General features: G+C 44.1%; 2 protein-coding genes across 3 annotated transcripts in view; one reads left to right on the top strand and one right to left on the bottom strand.

The window, feature by feature from the left end:
• Positions 1-4,629, top strand: part of LOC139535959 (inositol polyphosphate 1-phosphatase-like) — a 28,217-nt gene extending 23,588 nt beyond the window's left edge. Inside the window, exons 5-6 of the mRNA XM_071335964.1 lie at positions 2,829-2,997; positions 3,396-4,629. Coding sequence (XP_071192065.1) covers positions 2,829-2,997; positions 3,396-3,900 — 674 coding nt within the window. The 3' untranslated portion in view covers positions 3,901-4,629. The remainder of the gene's footprint in view (positions 1-2,828; positions 2,998-3,395) is intronic.
• On the bottom strand, positions 917-15,429 carry LOC139535954 (dnaJ homolog subfamily C member 14-like). Of its 2 annotated transcripts, XM_071335951.1 has the most exons (8): positions 15,156-15,429; positions 12,998-14,535; positions 10,930-11,036; positions 10,429-10,548; positions 10,062-10,222; positions 9,682-9,787; positions 8,604-8,921; positions 917-1,794 (listed from the first exon to the last, which is right to left on the bottom strand). In XM_071335951.1, exons 2-8 carry the CDS (start codon positions 14,273-14,275, stop codon positions 1,701-1,703), a joined length of 2,184 nt encoding a protein of 727 aa, XP_071192052.1. In that variant the 5' UTR covers positions 14,276-14,535; positions 15,156-15,429; the 3' UTR covers positions 917-1,700. The 2 variants fall into 2 exon arrangements, with proteins under 2 accessions (XP_071192052.1, XP_071192053.1); XM_071335952.1 differs by lacking the exon at positions 917-1,794 and having other exon boundaries at positions 5,273-8,921; positions 15,156-15,428.
• Positions 15,430-15,940: the final 511 nt, after the last annotated feature.

Below are 15,940 nucleotides of genomic sequence, written 5' to 3'. Positions count from 1 at the left end.
CAGCTAGACCACTGCCACCACTGATCGACGGAGAGTCAGTTAGAATCCAGGAGCATGGCCTCTGGAAGCCAGCAGTCGTCATCCAGCCAGCTGACACTGAACGTTCAAATCACGTTCGCACCGCAGAAGGAGCAGTGTACCGCCGCAATCGTCGTCACCTACTGAACACAAAAGAACAACACACTGATGAGATGAACTGTTCCCCTGAAAGAGAACGTGATGGACTAAACACACACACAGCACAACATACACCATACTTACCTGCAACACCACAAGAACTGTTGACTGACACAGAAGCATGCTCAGCATCATATCGCACAAATCAGGAAGAGAGGTCAAGCCCAGAGCTGTCCTAGACCTGTGAAATGTCAAAGGGTGTAGGCAGATAGCTGCCCTAAAAGAGTTCCAGACTGTAAACTTGTTATTGAAAGTTCACTTGAAATGCTTTGGTATTGTATTTGTTTGAAATGTTAAGATGTTATTTCTACAGTGAAAGCTGAGTTGCTGAGAATCCCTTGTTTGAAAAGTAACAGTATGTTGGATTATTGTTTCAGAGTCTATGTTGATTCAGTTGGTATAGTATGCAATATAAAAGTTTACTTACCTTGAGTTCAAACTGCAGAGCATGTTTTCAAAAGAAATGCTTAGAATATGTAAACATTTTTCTTTTGTTTTAAAAGAAGGGGGATGTAATATTCATATGTGTAAACATACTGAATTATAATTGGATGCATTTTACCGCCATATCATACTGTGCTATGATTGGTTAAGACCACCCAAATGGTTAGGTGATGGTCAGTTTGATCCTGGTTGGCGATACGTGAAAATGCCAGGCATAGCTAGCTAATAAAGAGCTACGTTAAGAAATATCCTGTAGTACTGCATTTTATTATTTTGTACAAAGTGTGCAAAACAAGACAGTTATATATTTTTATTTGATTTAACTTGGCAAGTCAGTTAAGAACCAACTCTTATTTACAATGACTGCCTAGGACCAGTGGGTTAACTGCCTCGTTTCAGGGGCAGAACGACATATTTCTACCTTGTCAGCTCGGGGATTCAATCTAGCAACCTTTAGGTTACTGGCCCAACGCTCTAACCACTAGGCTACCCGCTGCCCCAGGGTTACTAATGTTAGCTCATCTGATGTTGTAACGTTAGCTGTCTGACTTTATTAGCAAGTTAATTTTCACAGCATAAACTCAATTATTTTGTTGCTCAACATTTCTCTGGCTAGTGTAAGAAATTGTATAAGATACTGGTAACTTGTTTTAACCACTTCTCAACATAAGCTATTCTTGGCACAACATGCACCCATCCCCACTACTTTGTCAGACCCACACACACATCCCCTCCCCCATGAATAGGGCCTGTGAAAACAAACGCACATGCAGGATGCCTTTGGATGTGACTAGGACAAAGAACTGTGTGAAAAGCCAATGGAATGTCGACATCAGGCCGAACAGGACTACCCACGACCCAGATCGACCAATCGGAAGGCCAGACGACAAGATCAACCTACTTTGCTTGTTGCCTATATAATCTGTATGTACTGCTTAGAGGGGCGCTACAGATAGTCCAAAACATGGCAATAAAAATGGCTTACAGACTACCAAGATACATCAGCAATCACTACGCTAACAGCATATCTGGACTGACATCAATCAACAACAGACAGACAATCATTGGTCAGAAGTTCATCAACAGAGCCACTCACAACCCATCATTGAAGGAAGCCGTGGGACAGGCCAAATGGACCACAGATACACCCATGTCCATAATGCTGAAACTGACCTAGAAGAAGGGAAAAAATAAAACAAAAAAAAATAAAATAATAATAATAATAAACAGAAAAATACAAACAAAAAAATACTAAAAATACAAAATTCTCAAAAAAATATAATCAATCGTGTGTGTATGAAAATGTGTAGATATATGTGAATGCACTCCTTAGCGCCCCCACCCCTCTCCCCCTGCACAGTTGTGAGCTATACTTTTAAGGAAGTTTTTATCTTTTTATTTTTTCTATTTTTTATTCTCTATTTTTTCAAGCCGGGAAAAGAAATGGGCGAAACTAAACGACACCCATTCTGATAACAATCTTAGGGCATCTAGCCCCGGGGGATGCCTTGCTTGACCACACCCTCCTTCCCTGCTCCTGGCCTGCCCTGCCTCTTCCACCAATCCAATTGTTTCTTATGGACAGAAAAGAGCAGAAGCTCTGAGCTGTCCCATCAGGTCCATTGTCTGTCTACTAGAGGGGCGCTCTTCTCCGACGATTCCATAAGAATTAGACAGAAAGGGGCCGTGCACGTTTTTGCCTGATATCTTTACACTTAAATAAAACGGCCTTATTATACAAATATCCACCTCGTCCTATGTCTCCACTTGGTCTCCTGTCTCCAGTAAACGTTTTATTAACTCTTCGTTACCGTTCAGGGGACACGCTGCTCTAACTGGCAAGCTGACTTTCCAGAGCGCGCGCTGATGCTGTAACTAGCACATTGTTTGTCTCTTATTCCTTCAGTCGCGTGCTGCGCTGCATTCTGTTGTTATGTGGACGATTGGCTGAGCCTTGGATACAGCCAGTATTGCTCCAAACGCGCATCACTCGTTCGCTTACAGCCAGTAGAGCTCCAACCCCAACTCCCCTTAGTTTGCATCCCTGTAGGCGACGTTGAAATTCAGTGAGCTCTTCCATGCTCGTCTTTATACACCTATCAGCAGCAGCTGTGGCTGAAATCACTGAATCCACTCATTTGAAGGGGTGTCCACATACTTTTTTATATATAGTGTATGTTGTTTCTATGCGTTTGGTTTTCGTTCAGATGCCACTAGCCAGTACATTCAGGGTCGTGAGGAGGTGGTGGAGGAGGGCTGTCTCTGTTCTTCAGGTCTGCAGTGTGCCCTGGTCCTGATCGGGGTATACATCCGCGCCACTGGGGAACCGGTCATAGGGGTCATAAACCAGCCCTTCAACCACAAAGACCCAACAGGGTGAGACTCTTTACTTTTCTATTATTTATCTATTTTCTTTCTCTCTGAATTGTTGGGAAGGGCTTGTATTTAAGCATTTCACTGTTAGTCTACACCTGTTGTTTACAAAGCATGTGACAAAAACAATTGGATTTGACTCTAGAACCAGAACAGCAATCATTTTGACACCAGTGTTAGGGTCAATGCTATTTAAGTTGTCGATTAAATTACAATTTTTTCCCCAATTTAAGTATTGGAAAAGGTATTTTCATTTGCAATTACTATTTTCAATCCACTTACTGAATTTAAATAGAGTTAACTATCAAACACAGAAATAACATACTCAGTAATGCTCAGACTTCACCAACTAAGCTTCCTTTAATGACATTTGGTTGATGTGATGTGCATATTTGTTGCAGCTGGAAGGGGAAGCATTTCTGGGGTGTGTCATATGGGAGCGTCAAAGCCTGCTCGGTGCTCCGACCTAAAGACAGACCTGCAGAATGTCCAGGACTATCGGTGGTGCTGAGCTCCAGTGAGAAGCAGGCGGTGAAGGAGGCCTTGGCCCCTCTGTGTGGGCCTGACAGGCTGATGTACGCCTCGGGGGCCGGATACAAGATCCTGTGTGTGATCCTGGGCCTAGCTGACGTCTACGTCCTCTCCGAGGGCAGCACCTTCAAGTGGGACTCCTGCGGCCCCCATGCCCTGCTCCTTGCACTGGGTGGGGGGATGCTGGACCTTAAAGAGTGCCTCCACTTCGGCCACTGTGAGGGGGGGCACCATGACCAGGGGGAACTAACCTACCACCAATCCCACTCAGAGAGCACTGGGGCAGACCGCTGGGCCAACCAGGGTGGCCTGGTGGCCTACCTAGACTGTCAAATGCTTCATAGGGTTATTGGGGAACTGAAGGGAAAGTTTTAAAGGAAGAGGCATTGATTATGGTGAAGGGCACAAGTAGCTGTATCATTGCTTATACGGACGTGCTGCTTAATGTCAATTTTTGGAGGAGCTGTTTTAAAAAAATCTACTATGCTGTTAAAGTTATTTTGTAAAAGCTAGATGTATATGCAAATATATAGTAAGGAATGTAAACATGTTAAACTATCTACAGTAGGTGGTATGTTAAAGGTGTTTCGTAAAAGATTAAGCTGCATCTAACTTTTACAGTTACTGGTTTTCTCATTGACAGGAAGCGTGTTGGTGGCAAACAAATCTAACTTCAGGAAAGACCTGAGTGCTGTTTAAGTAAAACTTATTCCAAAGCAAGATAATCAGAATCGAGAGACTGGTATGAACAGGAACAAGCATGGTTCAGAGAACAGTAGCACACACTGCATAGCTGAAACATGCTTTTTGTCTGTCATACCAAAATGTGGCACATGGCAATAACCCTGCTTTTGATTGGTTAAGGATCTCTGCTGGACTTACCTGAATATTACTTGATGGCCTAGTTGAAGTATAGTGGGACAGGGAGACATAGTAAATATCCCAAGTGTCCCCCCTTGACAGAAGCACTAATGGTGTGTGTGTGACAGGCGAGAGCTGAGAGGACTCAAATAAACTGGCTTCTGGGAATCTGCAGCGGCCCAGAAAAGGCCTTTTATGGAAAAGAGGTGCATTTGACACTGTTTCCATAGCTCTAGCTGTATGACTTAGGATAAATCAGGGCAGAGGATGGAAAAACACGAGGTGCAGCAATCAACAATGAAACGGGGGCTAGTGTTCATTTACTGTAAATTAAGGATTAAACCCCTTTTGAAGGAAAGAAGGGGAACTGTCACACAGCCAGGTTAGTTGATTTCTGGAGATATAGCATGATTCAGGGGTATTTAAACCCAGTCAGGTACTCCATTTATTGAATAAAAAGAGTTACAGGATTAGGTTTGTTTAACATAAGTCCACCTGTCCTGTACCAAGGGGGTGGTGTGGAGATTCATTTTTATTATTTTCCACAACTATCACTTGCACCACTTCATTGGCACACCCAAGAATCTATTGGGATGCGGTCCAAAGTGGTTGTCATTACTAAATGTGGCTGTCTATGGCCTTCCATCAGAAAAGCATGACAACCACTCAGGTCTGTGTTGTGGACCACTTCTGTATAAAGACTGGTTTGATCTACTGTATGTTTAAAATTTGTGTATTGTAAAAGGCCATTTCATGAGTGTGCTCCAGAAGTGCCGTTAGCAGGTCCCCTGGTTTCTGCTCCATTGGAATTATCCACCATTCTCCTGTCTTGTGAGTCAGAATTTGAAGACGGAATTCAATCCACAAAACAATGAAAGTCCATTCATCCATCTGAAATCAACTTTACTATGAAATCCAGAGAAAAGGAAAATCAACTGAACACTGATGTTTCACAATTGTAATAAACTCTTGCCAGCAAACTCACTTTCCTACCCAAAAAACTGAAAAAAATGCAAGTGCCCCGCACATTTAACCCTGATGATTGTCTGATTTTTTGCAATATTTGTTTTTGCATATACCGTTTAAAGATATCTCAAGAACAAATTATAATCTGCGATATTGGCTCTTCTTCCACAGTGGGAGCCCTTAGTTGACTTGCCGCTTTAGACTGCCACTTAAGCCATACATTCTCAAGTCAACTAGGGTATCTAAACATTGACGGTATTGATAATTCAGGCTAAAACTGAGAATAAATTAAACCTCAAATACCTCCATAAAAAAATAAAAAGCAGGTGGACAATTGCACTGAAAACCCTTTTCACTTCAAGGAGAACAAATAAACATGTGCAACAAGGGACCTAGGCCCTTTAAATCAAAGCTACAACCCATCTCCCAACATCCACAGAATAACACAAATCAAAAGGTAAAATGGAACCGATACCTGGGCAGGGCACATATTCATAAAGCGTCTCAGAGTAGGAGTACTGATCTAGGATCAATTTAGCCTTTTTGATCATAATGAATAAGATTACATGGAAAGGCCTGAACCTAGATCAGCACTCCTACTCTGGGGCGATCGATAAATATGGAATCAGACCTATTAACGTTTGAATGTTTTATCTCCTTCACTGGAACCTAGCTAGTCCTGTGGCTTATAAAAGGAATTAGATTATCAACTTTCACCACATTTATTTCCAATACTGTATCTCCACAGGAAAAACACAATGATTTGCCATAATAAGTACAGGCAGATTGTTAGAGATCTGAATACTATCCCTCTTCAATCTGGAGCATACTGACTAATGAGAAAGGGGCGAAAGAGGGCAGTGGTAGCTTTTCTTTGAAATAAAAAGTGGTGGTAGGACTGTTAGTCTTGATATTCAGCTCCCCTGTCATTCAATCAACCTTTAAACTGTTGGTAAGTATCTGCCAAAGAATAATCTCTGATAACAATATTGTACACTGCTATAGTCATTGTGTTCTCAATGGAAGTTCAGTCACCTCCAATCTTAAAGGGTGTCAAGATGCAATTCGGGGCGGATTGCATCTTGACATTCTCTTGAGCCACAGGAACAACATGATGCCTTCTAGACAGGTCCTCTGGTTTCTGCTCCATTGGAATTATCCAGCATTCTCCTGTCTTGTGAGAGTCGAAACTTGAAGATGGAATTTAATCCACATAACTCACAAAACAAACAAAGTCCATTCATCCATCTGAAATCAACTTTACTAGAAAATCAACTGAACACTGATGTTTCACACCAATACTAGGGACTGCAAGCAGTAAATAGCCTAGGTCCTTGACTCACAATATAACCGTCTTGATTTGAATGTGAACCTGCTAACCTCTGATACCTCAAAGTGATTCTAAGTGGGCTTCAATGTTTTGAGAGACAGGTTAAACATACAGTATTCACTGTAGCTAGACGGAGTTGATACACTACATGGCCAAGAGAATGTGGATGCCTTTTCAAATTAATGGATTCGGCAATTTCAGCCACACCCGGGTGTATAAAATCGAGCACATAGCCATTGGCAGTAGAATGGCCCGTACTACAGAGCTCAGTGACTTTCAACAAGGCACCATCATAGGATGCCACCTTTCCAACAAGTCAGTTTGTCAAATTTCTGCCCTGCTAGAGCTGCCCCGGTCAACTGTAAATGCTGTGATTGTGAAGTGGAAACATCTAGGAGCAACAACAGCTCAGCCGCAAAGTGGTAGGCCACACAAGCTCACAGAATGGGACTGCTGAGTGTTGAAGCGCGTAGCAACATGGTTGCAACACTCACTACCAAGTTCCAAACTACCTCCGGAAGCAACGTCAATCACACTTCATCATCTGCCAGGAGAACGCTACCTACCCGAATGCATAGTGCCAACTGTAAAGGTGGAGGAGGAATAATGGTCCGAGGCTCTTTTTCATGGTTCGGGCTAGGCCCCTTAGTTCCAGTGAAGGGAAATTTAACGCTTCAGCATACACTGACATTCTAGACGATTCTGTGCTTCCAACTTTGTGGCAACAGTTTGGGGAAGGCCCTTTCCCTTTTCAGCATGACAATGCCCCCGTGCACAAAGCAAGGTCCATACAGAAATGGTTTGTCGAGATCGGTGTGGAAGAACTTGACTGGCCTGCAGAGCCCCGACCTCAACTCCATCCAACATCTTGGGATGAATAGGAACGCCGACTGCGAGCCAGGCCTAATCGCCCAACATCAGTGCCCGACCTAATTCATTCTCGTGGCTGAATGGAAGCAAGTCCCCGCAGCAATGTTCCAACATCTAGTGAAAGAGTGGAGGCTGTTATAACAGGACCAACTCCATATTAATGCCAATGATTTTGGAATAAGATGTTCAACAAGCAGTGTATCTATGTTTGGCAGGGCGCATACTTGCACTCTAATTCAGGTGCAAAAGCATTCCCCACAAACCTACTTCCCAATATAAATTAGTGACAAACTTTCACTCTAACTTCATTCAAAGCAATAAAAATGGCAGAAAAGCAGTTGCTCAAATGATAACCTAACAATTTATCAAAGAAGGCAACAGGCGGAAGGAAGGGTGTGTACAAGCAGTAACAGGCAGAGGAGCCCTCTCTCTGGAGACAGTCTTCTCCCAGGATTCAGATTGAGCAGTTAAATTCAGAAATGAATCAATTCTGATTGGCTTCTTCTAGCCATGTCCCTCTCAAACATAAATGCACAGAGACCTGAAGCAATATTACATTACCATATCCCCAAAAATGTATCACAAAAGTCTCAAGGAATAAAAGAGTCCAATGGCATGTAATAATGCAATCGTGTATGCAGAATTGTGCAGGAAAGTAAGACCTAAGGAAATGTGTTTGCATTATAAGCAATAGGCTTGTGATTTCAGTGGCATGGCTACAGCTGTTTCATCAAAGAAGAAAACAAATGAGAGAGGGAGAAGCAGAAATACTGCCACCTCCTTACCCCAAATATATTTAAACTGAGTTAGTTTCTTCTTCTTATACATGGTCCAGTCTCATCTCTGGCTTGGGACCTATGTGTTGTCAGTCATTGATTTGGGTGGTAGCCCCGACCAATGTGAATCTTCCTGAGCTCGAGTGATCCTTCGACTCATGTACAGTAAGGGGAGGTCCGGGCTCGCTGACAGACAAGCAAGAAGACAGACATGGTCGTGTGTAGAGTGTCCCTGTGTTGCTACGATGACGTATCACAACAATGGCCGCTCTCACCTCTGGAAGGGCTTGCGGACCTTCTTCTTCCTGCGGGGTGGAGGTTTGCCTCCGCTCTCAGCCCACGTCTCGCTGGGCTCTGGTCGGGGCCCCCCAGGAGGAATGAAGAAGCCAGTCTGAGGTGGAGGAGGGGAGAAAGGTCCACTAGGTCCCGGTCCAGCACCAGAGGGGTGATGGGGGGGTGGTCCTGAGGGAAAGAAACCCCCGTTGGCAGCCATATCAGGGGGAGGTCCCCCCTGGAAGATGCGGTTGAAAAAGTCCTGCAGGTCAGCAGGGTTGGTCGGGCCTGGAGGAGGGTGCTCTGGGCCTGGAGGTGTCCTGGAGATCATGAAAGGAGAGTTACATTAATAAAAATATATATATATATATATTCAGCAGGTGACTCCAGGAAAATCAAGAAAAAGGAGCACTCCGTGTCTGAGTTTTATTCACGGGACAAACAAAAAACCATCAGATCCTTGGATAGCCTTTCATTCTGTTACATTCATTCTATTTCCATCTAGCCCACCAGGGATGGGCAACCGGGGGCACGTGGGCCAAATGGCCTTGGATCAATCCCACCCCCCCAAAAAAGTAACTCACTCGCAAGCAACTGCGGCCTCTCATAATGAGTTCAGATTTTTTTGTGGCCCCACCCCCATCTAGCCTATAGTTAAGAGAGATTGTTCTATCTTTTGCCTTGGCCAAGAGGCATCATTCACAAGCATCAGAGATGCTTGATAATCTGGAGCTCCAAAACTCATCTCTGTCCACAAATATGTAACTCTTTCACATGCAGGAGCACCTGCACTGACCAGAGCGTAATGGTATTTCAGAGAACAATCTAATTTAGGCCCCTTTTAGACGGTTGGTCACATAACACCTAGGTTGTGTCCCAATAATCTCTCCTTTCTCACGAAATATGCACTTGTTCCCTTCCCTTCATGGATTTGAAAGGATATGACTGGTATATGGAAACTCCCTCTAGCCCATGCATACACCAATACAATAATTTTACATTCGTGTGGAGTAGTTAACGAGTGCAAACTTCAGGAGGAAAATTAGATTGGAACACAACCCTCAGTGCCCTGGGACCTACCTGTGGCGCTGCGTGGAGTTGCTGTTGTTCTTGGATCCGAAGGAGATGTGGTAGGGAACGCGGTGTGTGTCTGGAGAGATTCCTATCCTCTGGCAGCCGGCCCACTCTAAAAGGTGGGAGCGGAAAAGGTGACAAATTAATCAATGTGACAATACTGAATCAAGCGGCAAGGAGGAGAAATAGTCAGTCTGACTTTAGCTGTCTTAACATTATTTAGCAGCTTAGAATTCAATTTAGTTGTAGAGCTCTTGAGCATGTCAGTTGGCTTGTTAAGAGTGCTTTTAGTTTACAGATGAAACAGAAACATCATTAAGTCAAAATGTACCCACAATGCACTACAGTTTTGATGCTCTCAAAAACTGTCATAGTCAAGCCAGTACCTGTGATGTCGTAGACCTTGCCATCCATGCAGGCGAAGTATGTGATGCGTAGGCCCAGCATGCTGGACTCGGCCCACAGGTCTCCCTCCTCGGCGCTGTGGCGTCTGTTACACTCTGCACAGAACCGAGCCTCCGCAGGCTCCCGGTCCATCTCAAACCTCCTGCACACACAGGGAGGAGTCAGGGCCTGTGCGTTTTGTATGTAACTAATTTTTAGTGATTGGGAGTAGTCAGGGTAGGTAAATTATATTACTATTCCAATCCCTCACTTTCACAATAGTCTGGTTATAAAAGTATGATACAGATATTATTAATAGATTATTAATATATTCAAATAGTACAGATATTAATTCAGTCAGTGATGTACCTGTGCTTGCCCTCACACTTGGTGCACATCATAGTGTTCATAGCTTCCTTCAGGTCATCCTGCAGTTTGGTGAGGAACTCATTCATCGACTTGGAGAGTTCCGTCTTCGACATGCGCTTCCTGAGGGAGGAGCAGGGAAACAAAAGTCAAAGCCATATTAACTACACCAAACATCCCACCGGCCTTCAGTGCAGTCATTTGATCACGGTTTATTGCATTTTAATTAAGTAATAGTCCAGTTTTTGTGCCTTCTACTCATATCACGTATTCTCTCCATGTTTCTGGGTTACTGAGAAACTAAACTAAACATCCCACAGGCCTTTAAATTGACTATAACATGCCAAGGACCACAGTTAAGGAATGCTTCTCCATCTGTAATCCTATTATGAAAAGGCCTGAGTTCTAACTTCAGATGTTTTTGTTAAAGGTGAAGTCATGTGATCATGGTTTCTTGCATTTGATATAAGTACTGGTCCAGTAGCTTGTGTGTCTTCTACTCACAGCTCGTATTCCCTCCGTATTTCTGGGTTACTGACGATGTCCCAGGCAGCCCTCAGCACCTTAAAGGCCTCCCCAGCACGCGGGTGCTTGTTCTTGTCTGGATGGACCTGAGAAGGGAAGGAAAAAATAAATACAAACAGAAGGGCACAGCAGAAAACATAATGGAATAGAGAGAAGAACTAAGGAAGAGACTACTTCTAGTCATTTTCTGATTACATTTTATATTGTGGATTAGAGGTCGACCGATTATGATTTTTTCAACGCCGATACCGATTATTGGAGGACCAAAGAGGGGACCAACTCCATATTAATGCCCATGATTTTGGAATGAGATGTTCGACAAGCAGGTGTCCACTAGAGGTCGACCGATTATGATTTTCCCATGCCGATACCGATTATTGGAGGACCAAAAAAAGCCGATACCGATTAATCGGACGATTTTTAAAATTACTATTTGTTTTTTTCCATTTAAAAATGTATTTATTTGTAATAATGACAATTACAACAATACTGAATGAACACTTATTTTAACTTAATATAACACATCAATAAAATCTATTTAGCCTCAAATAAATAATGAAACATGTTCAATTTGGTTTAATGCAAAAACAAAGTGTTGGAGAAGAAAGTAAAAGTGCAATATGTGCCATGTAAAAAAGCTAACGTTTAAGTTCCTTGCTCAGAACATGAGAACATATGAAAGCTGGTGGTTTCTTTTAACATGAGTCTTCAATATTCCTAGGTAAGAAGTTTTAGGTTGTAGTTATTATAGGACTATTTCTCTCTATACCATTTGTATTTCATATACCTTTGACTATTGGATGTTCTTATAGGCCAGTGTAACAGTATAGCTTCCGTCCCTCTCCTCGCCCCTACCTGGACTCGAACCAGGAACACATCGACAACAACCACCCTTGAAGCATCGTTACCCATCGCTCCACAAAAGCCGCGGCCCTCGCAGAGCAAGGGGAACAACTACTTCAAGGTCTCAGAGCGAGTAACGTCACCGATTGAAACGCTATTAGCGCGCACCCCGCTAACTAGCTAGCCATTTCACATCGGTTACACCAGCCTAATCTCGGGAGTTGATAGGCTTGAAGTCATAAACAGCTCAATGCTTGAAGCACAGGGAAGAGCTGCTGGCAAACGCACAAAAGTGCTGTTTGAATGAATGCTTACGAGCCTGCTGCTGCCTACCACCGCTCGGTCAGACTACTCTATCAAATATCAAATCATAGACTTAATTATAATATAATAACACACAGAAATACGAGCCTTATGTCATTAATATGGTCAAATCTGGAAACTATCATTTAAAAAACAAAACGTTTATTCTTTCAGTGAAATACGGAACCGTTACGTATTTTATCTAACGGGTGGCATCCATAAGTCTAAATATTCCTGTTACATTGAAGGTTGTGCAATGTTATGTCATAATTACGTAAAATTCTGGCAAATTAGTTTGCAACGAGCCAGGCGGCCCAAACTGCTGCATATAGCCTGACTCTGTTGCACAGAATGCAAGAGAAGTGACACAATTTCCCTAGTTAAAAGAAATTCATGTTATCCGGCAATATTAACTAAATATGCAGGTTTAAAAATATATACTTGTGTATTGATTTTAAGAAAGGCATATAATATCATCAACCATGTGTAGTTAACTAGTGATTATGTTAAGATTGATTGTTTTTTATAAGATAAGTTTAATGCTAGCTAGCACCTTACCTTGGCTCCTTGCTGCACTCGCATAACAGGTAATCAGCCTGCCACGCAGTCTCCTCGTGGAGTGCAATGTAATCGGCCATGGTCGGTGTCCAAAAATGGCGATTACCGATTGTTATGAAAACTTGAAATCGGCCCTAATCAATCGGCCATTCCAATTAATCGGTCGACCTCTATTGTGGATATAAAAAAAAGATGCATGCAGCCATGCACAGCCAAGTGCAAAACTGCTTTTGGATTGCGTTTGACTATAATCGCTACACTCTCCATTTGATGAATTCCAAACATTTTTATACACATGTACTCAAAAGATGTAATGCACATCTCATTGCAACCGTAAACTCACCTGGACAGCCAGCTGTCTGTAGGCCCTCTTTAGCTCAGCTTCAGTGGCGTGGGCCTCCACCCCCAGCACTGTAAAAGGGTCCAGCTCCTCCTCAGGGACTTGAGCCAGCGCCAGCAGTCTCTCCAGCTCCTTCCCAGGCTGGTATCTGCCTGCTCCACCAGGAGAATCCGGGGTGAAGGGGGGCACCTGGGTGGCTCTCCTCCTGAACCAGCTGCTGACCCTCTCCACCAGCGAGGCCACACTCCTCCATACCCTGGAGTCCTGCATGGCTGTCCACCACCGCTGGGCCCTCTCCCCGCCCAGCCGGACCAGCGTGAACCGGGCCCACTGGAACCCCAGCAGCACCACGGCACAGAAGAGGCCGAAGCAGGTTAGGGAGGCCTTCCGGACCCATTTCACCAATCGAACACTCTTATCCACCAGGACCGCCCCGGCGCACCTCGCCCTCTCCAGCACGCGTTGGGCATCTGTCTTCATCCCCGGCACGTCAGTGACCCTGTTGAGCATCTGTGAGCCCAGGTCGTAGAGGGCCACCACTCCGACCTCCACGGCCACTCCGCATCGGTGGGTCACGATGACAATGACCTCCACCACCATGTGGATGCAGGAGATGCACCAGGGGCTGAGCGACTCCGACAGCAGCTCCCTGAAGGCCAAGGCCAGCTGGGTGCACGTCCGCCGCCGCCCCCGGCCCTGTTGATGGTGGTGGTTGCGCCTCCGGGTCTGCTTGTTCCTACCGCCACCCGACGACAGGGAACCTTTAGGGAGGTAGGAGGACGACAATGTAGCCTGAGTGTTTTGCTCCGAGGCTGCCCCCCCTCCTCCGCTGTTCCGGGACCGGACTCTCCTCCCTCCGGCCCCTGAGTTCCTCCAGCCTGACTCCCCATTTATGCTTGGCTCCTTCCCTCCGCTCTCCTCTTCATCTCCACCCTCTGTCTCCTCATCTCCTTCTCTCTCCACCCCCTCCTGTCTTAGAGAGACCTCATTGTCCTCTGCAATCCCACAATCCTCTGCTTCTACATCTTCCGAGTCCTCCTGGTTGACTAGGGATTGGATATCCTGAGGGGTAACTTTGATATAGTCAGTCATGTCCTTATTGGGAACTGGTTGTTGAGTTTCCTCCTCATCTCCTCTGACTTCCCACTTGTCGGGCATGGCGGTTGAAGATGGGAGGAGAGGAACACCTGAGGGCAGCTCTTCAGGACTCTCCTCAGTTGCCTCTACAGTCCATGTCTCTCCCTTCATCTCCACCTCCCTCTCAGCCACCTCGTTCTCCATCTTCCTCCCAGTCTCTTGATTAAAGTTCCAAAAAATTATCCAATGTCATGTCAGGTGGGGGCCTTGATCCATTCTCACTGACTGCACCTTCTCCGACACCACACCTCAGCAGGGCCAAAGAGTCAGACAAGGACGGCTGAATAATACTGCAATGGCAGGCATCATTGTCCTTGGTACCCTACCCAATGCAGACATTGAATCAAGGATCAATCGTTATAATCCTTGGACCCGACTGGCTTCATCTTGTATCTGGTTCTTGCCTGTGGAGACAGCAAGTTTAAACATTAGCCTCCCTGTAACACGTTCACTTTCCCAAGCACCAGAACTAGGGGTCAAATCTAAAGTTCACCGAAATGTGAAATCAAACGGGATGTGGAGCTTCTGCATTAATCGTTGTTGTTGTCAAAGTTCTAACATGTTATTGGCAATAATGTCATATTTGATGACCACAATATCCACTCAACGAGCTGATCCGCAGCGCCGACATTTTGAAAAGATAAACCAAACTCTTTAGCTAGCCATCTGGTTATCAGCAGTTGCACTAGCTAGCTATCTAGAAATGCAATTCATTTATTCTACAAGAAATGACTGGGACGGGATATCAGAGGATAGTTGGGGCAATGTTAGGTTCTAGCTAATAAGTTATGTCGTCACCGTCGCGAACAAAATGACCAACTGTCTCGAGACGAATAGCTAGCTGTCTCGTAGCTAAAACGCTAACTAGTTTACAACATTAGTTTGCTCGTATATAACGTTAGCTATCTAGCTAATGTAATTTTAATAATATTAACGGTGGATTGTTGACAATGTTATTTTAGCTATTTGACTGCTAACACTGACTGGAATAACATTGGGAAAGATGACAACCAACGCAACTCACCTTTCTCTTCCGTAAAAAGGGAAGGCAAGATTAGGTGACACAATGTAGGCTAGCTGGAGCCCTGTAACGTTAGCGTCGCTCCTATAAAATGACCAAATGTGGCAAACTGATCAGTTCTTCTCGTAGAAAGAACATTCATCCTCTATTAGCAGAGTGTGTTCTTTTTCCTAATTCAAATATAAAAAATTTCTTATTATGTTCTTGGCTAACGTTGTCCTTGTTGTTTGTCTTACTATTTTTCACTTCCGAGTGAAACAAACCACAACCTCGTTTCCGCTGTATTAACCCTATCCTTGCCAGAACAAATTTACGCACAAACGTTCCGAATTAACTTTTATTGGCCACTGAATGTAAAGAGAAGAGGATGAATGTAACGTTAATCCCCAGGTTTCTCTTTATATCAAAGCAATTACATGGGTCTACAATTGTATTATCTTCAAGAAGCCTAGGCCTAATAACGAAATAATAATTAAAAAACTAGAATTAACAAAACAAGTAATTGTTTATTCAACAATGTAAACATGGATATCATGCAGTCACTTTTTCCTACTCTCAAACACCATCCACTCTCTCATGTCTGCCTTCTCCACCCACCTACACACTCCCTGGATGCATTGCATTCTCTAGCCTATTTCTGCCCATTCTGGATGCTGTGTGTTCCTCAAGGAGTGTGTGTGTTTGTGTATGCAAGATGTCTGTGTGGGCCAAGTGTCTAGTTAGTTAGGCTGGAGATGGATACAGAGAGCACGTGCCCCCTCGGATTTATCCTGTGGGTTTCCAATCTA

This window comes from Salvelinus alpinus, chromosome 12, assembly GCF_045679555.1.
Source record: "Salvelinus alpinus chromosome 12, SLU_Salpinus.1, whole genome shotgun sequence".
NCBI classification, from domain to species: Eukaryota; Metazoa; Chordata; class Actinopteri; order Salmoniformes; family Salmonidae; genus Salvelinus; species Salvelinus alpinus.
Note: the sequence above shows the minus strand (reverse complement) of the source record. Positions and strands in the feature narration are given on the sequence as shown.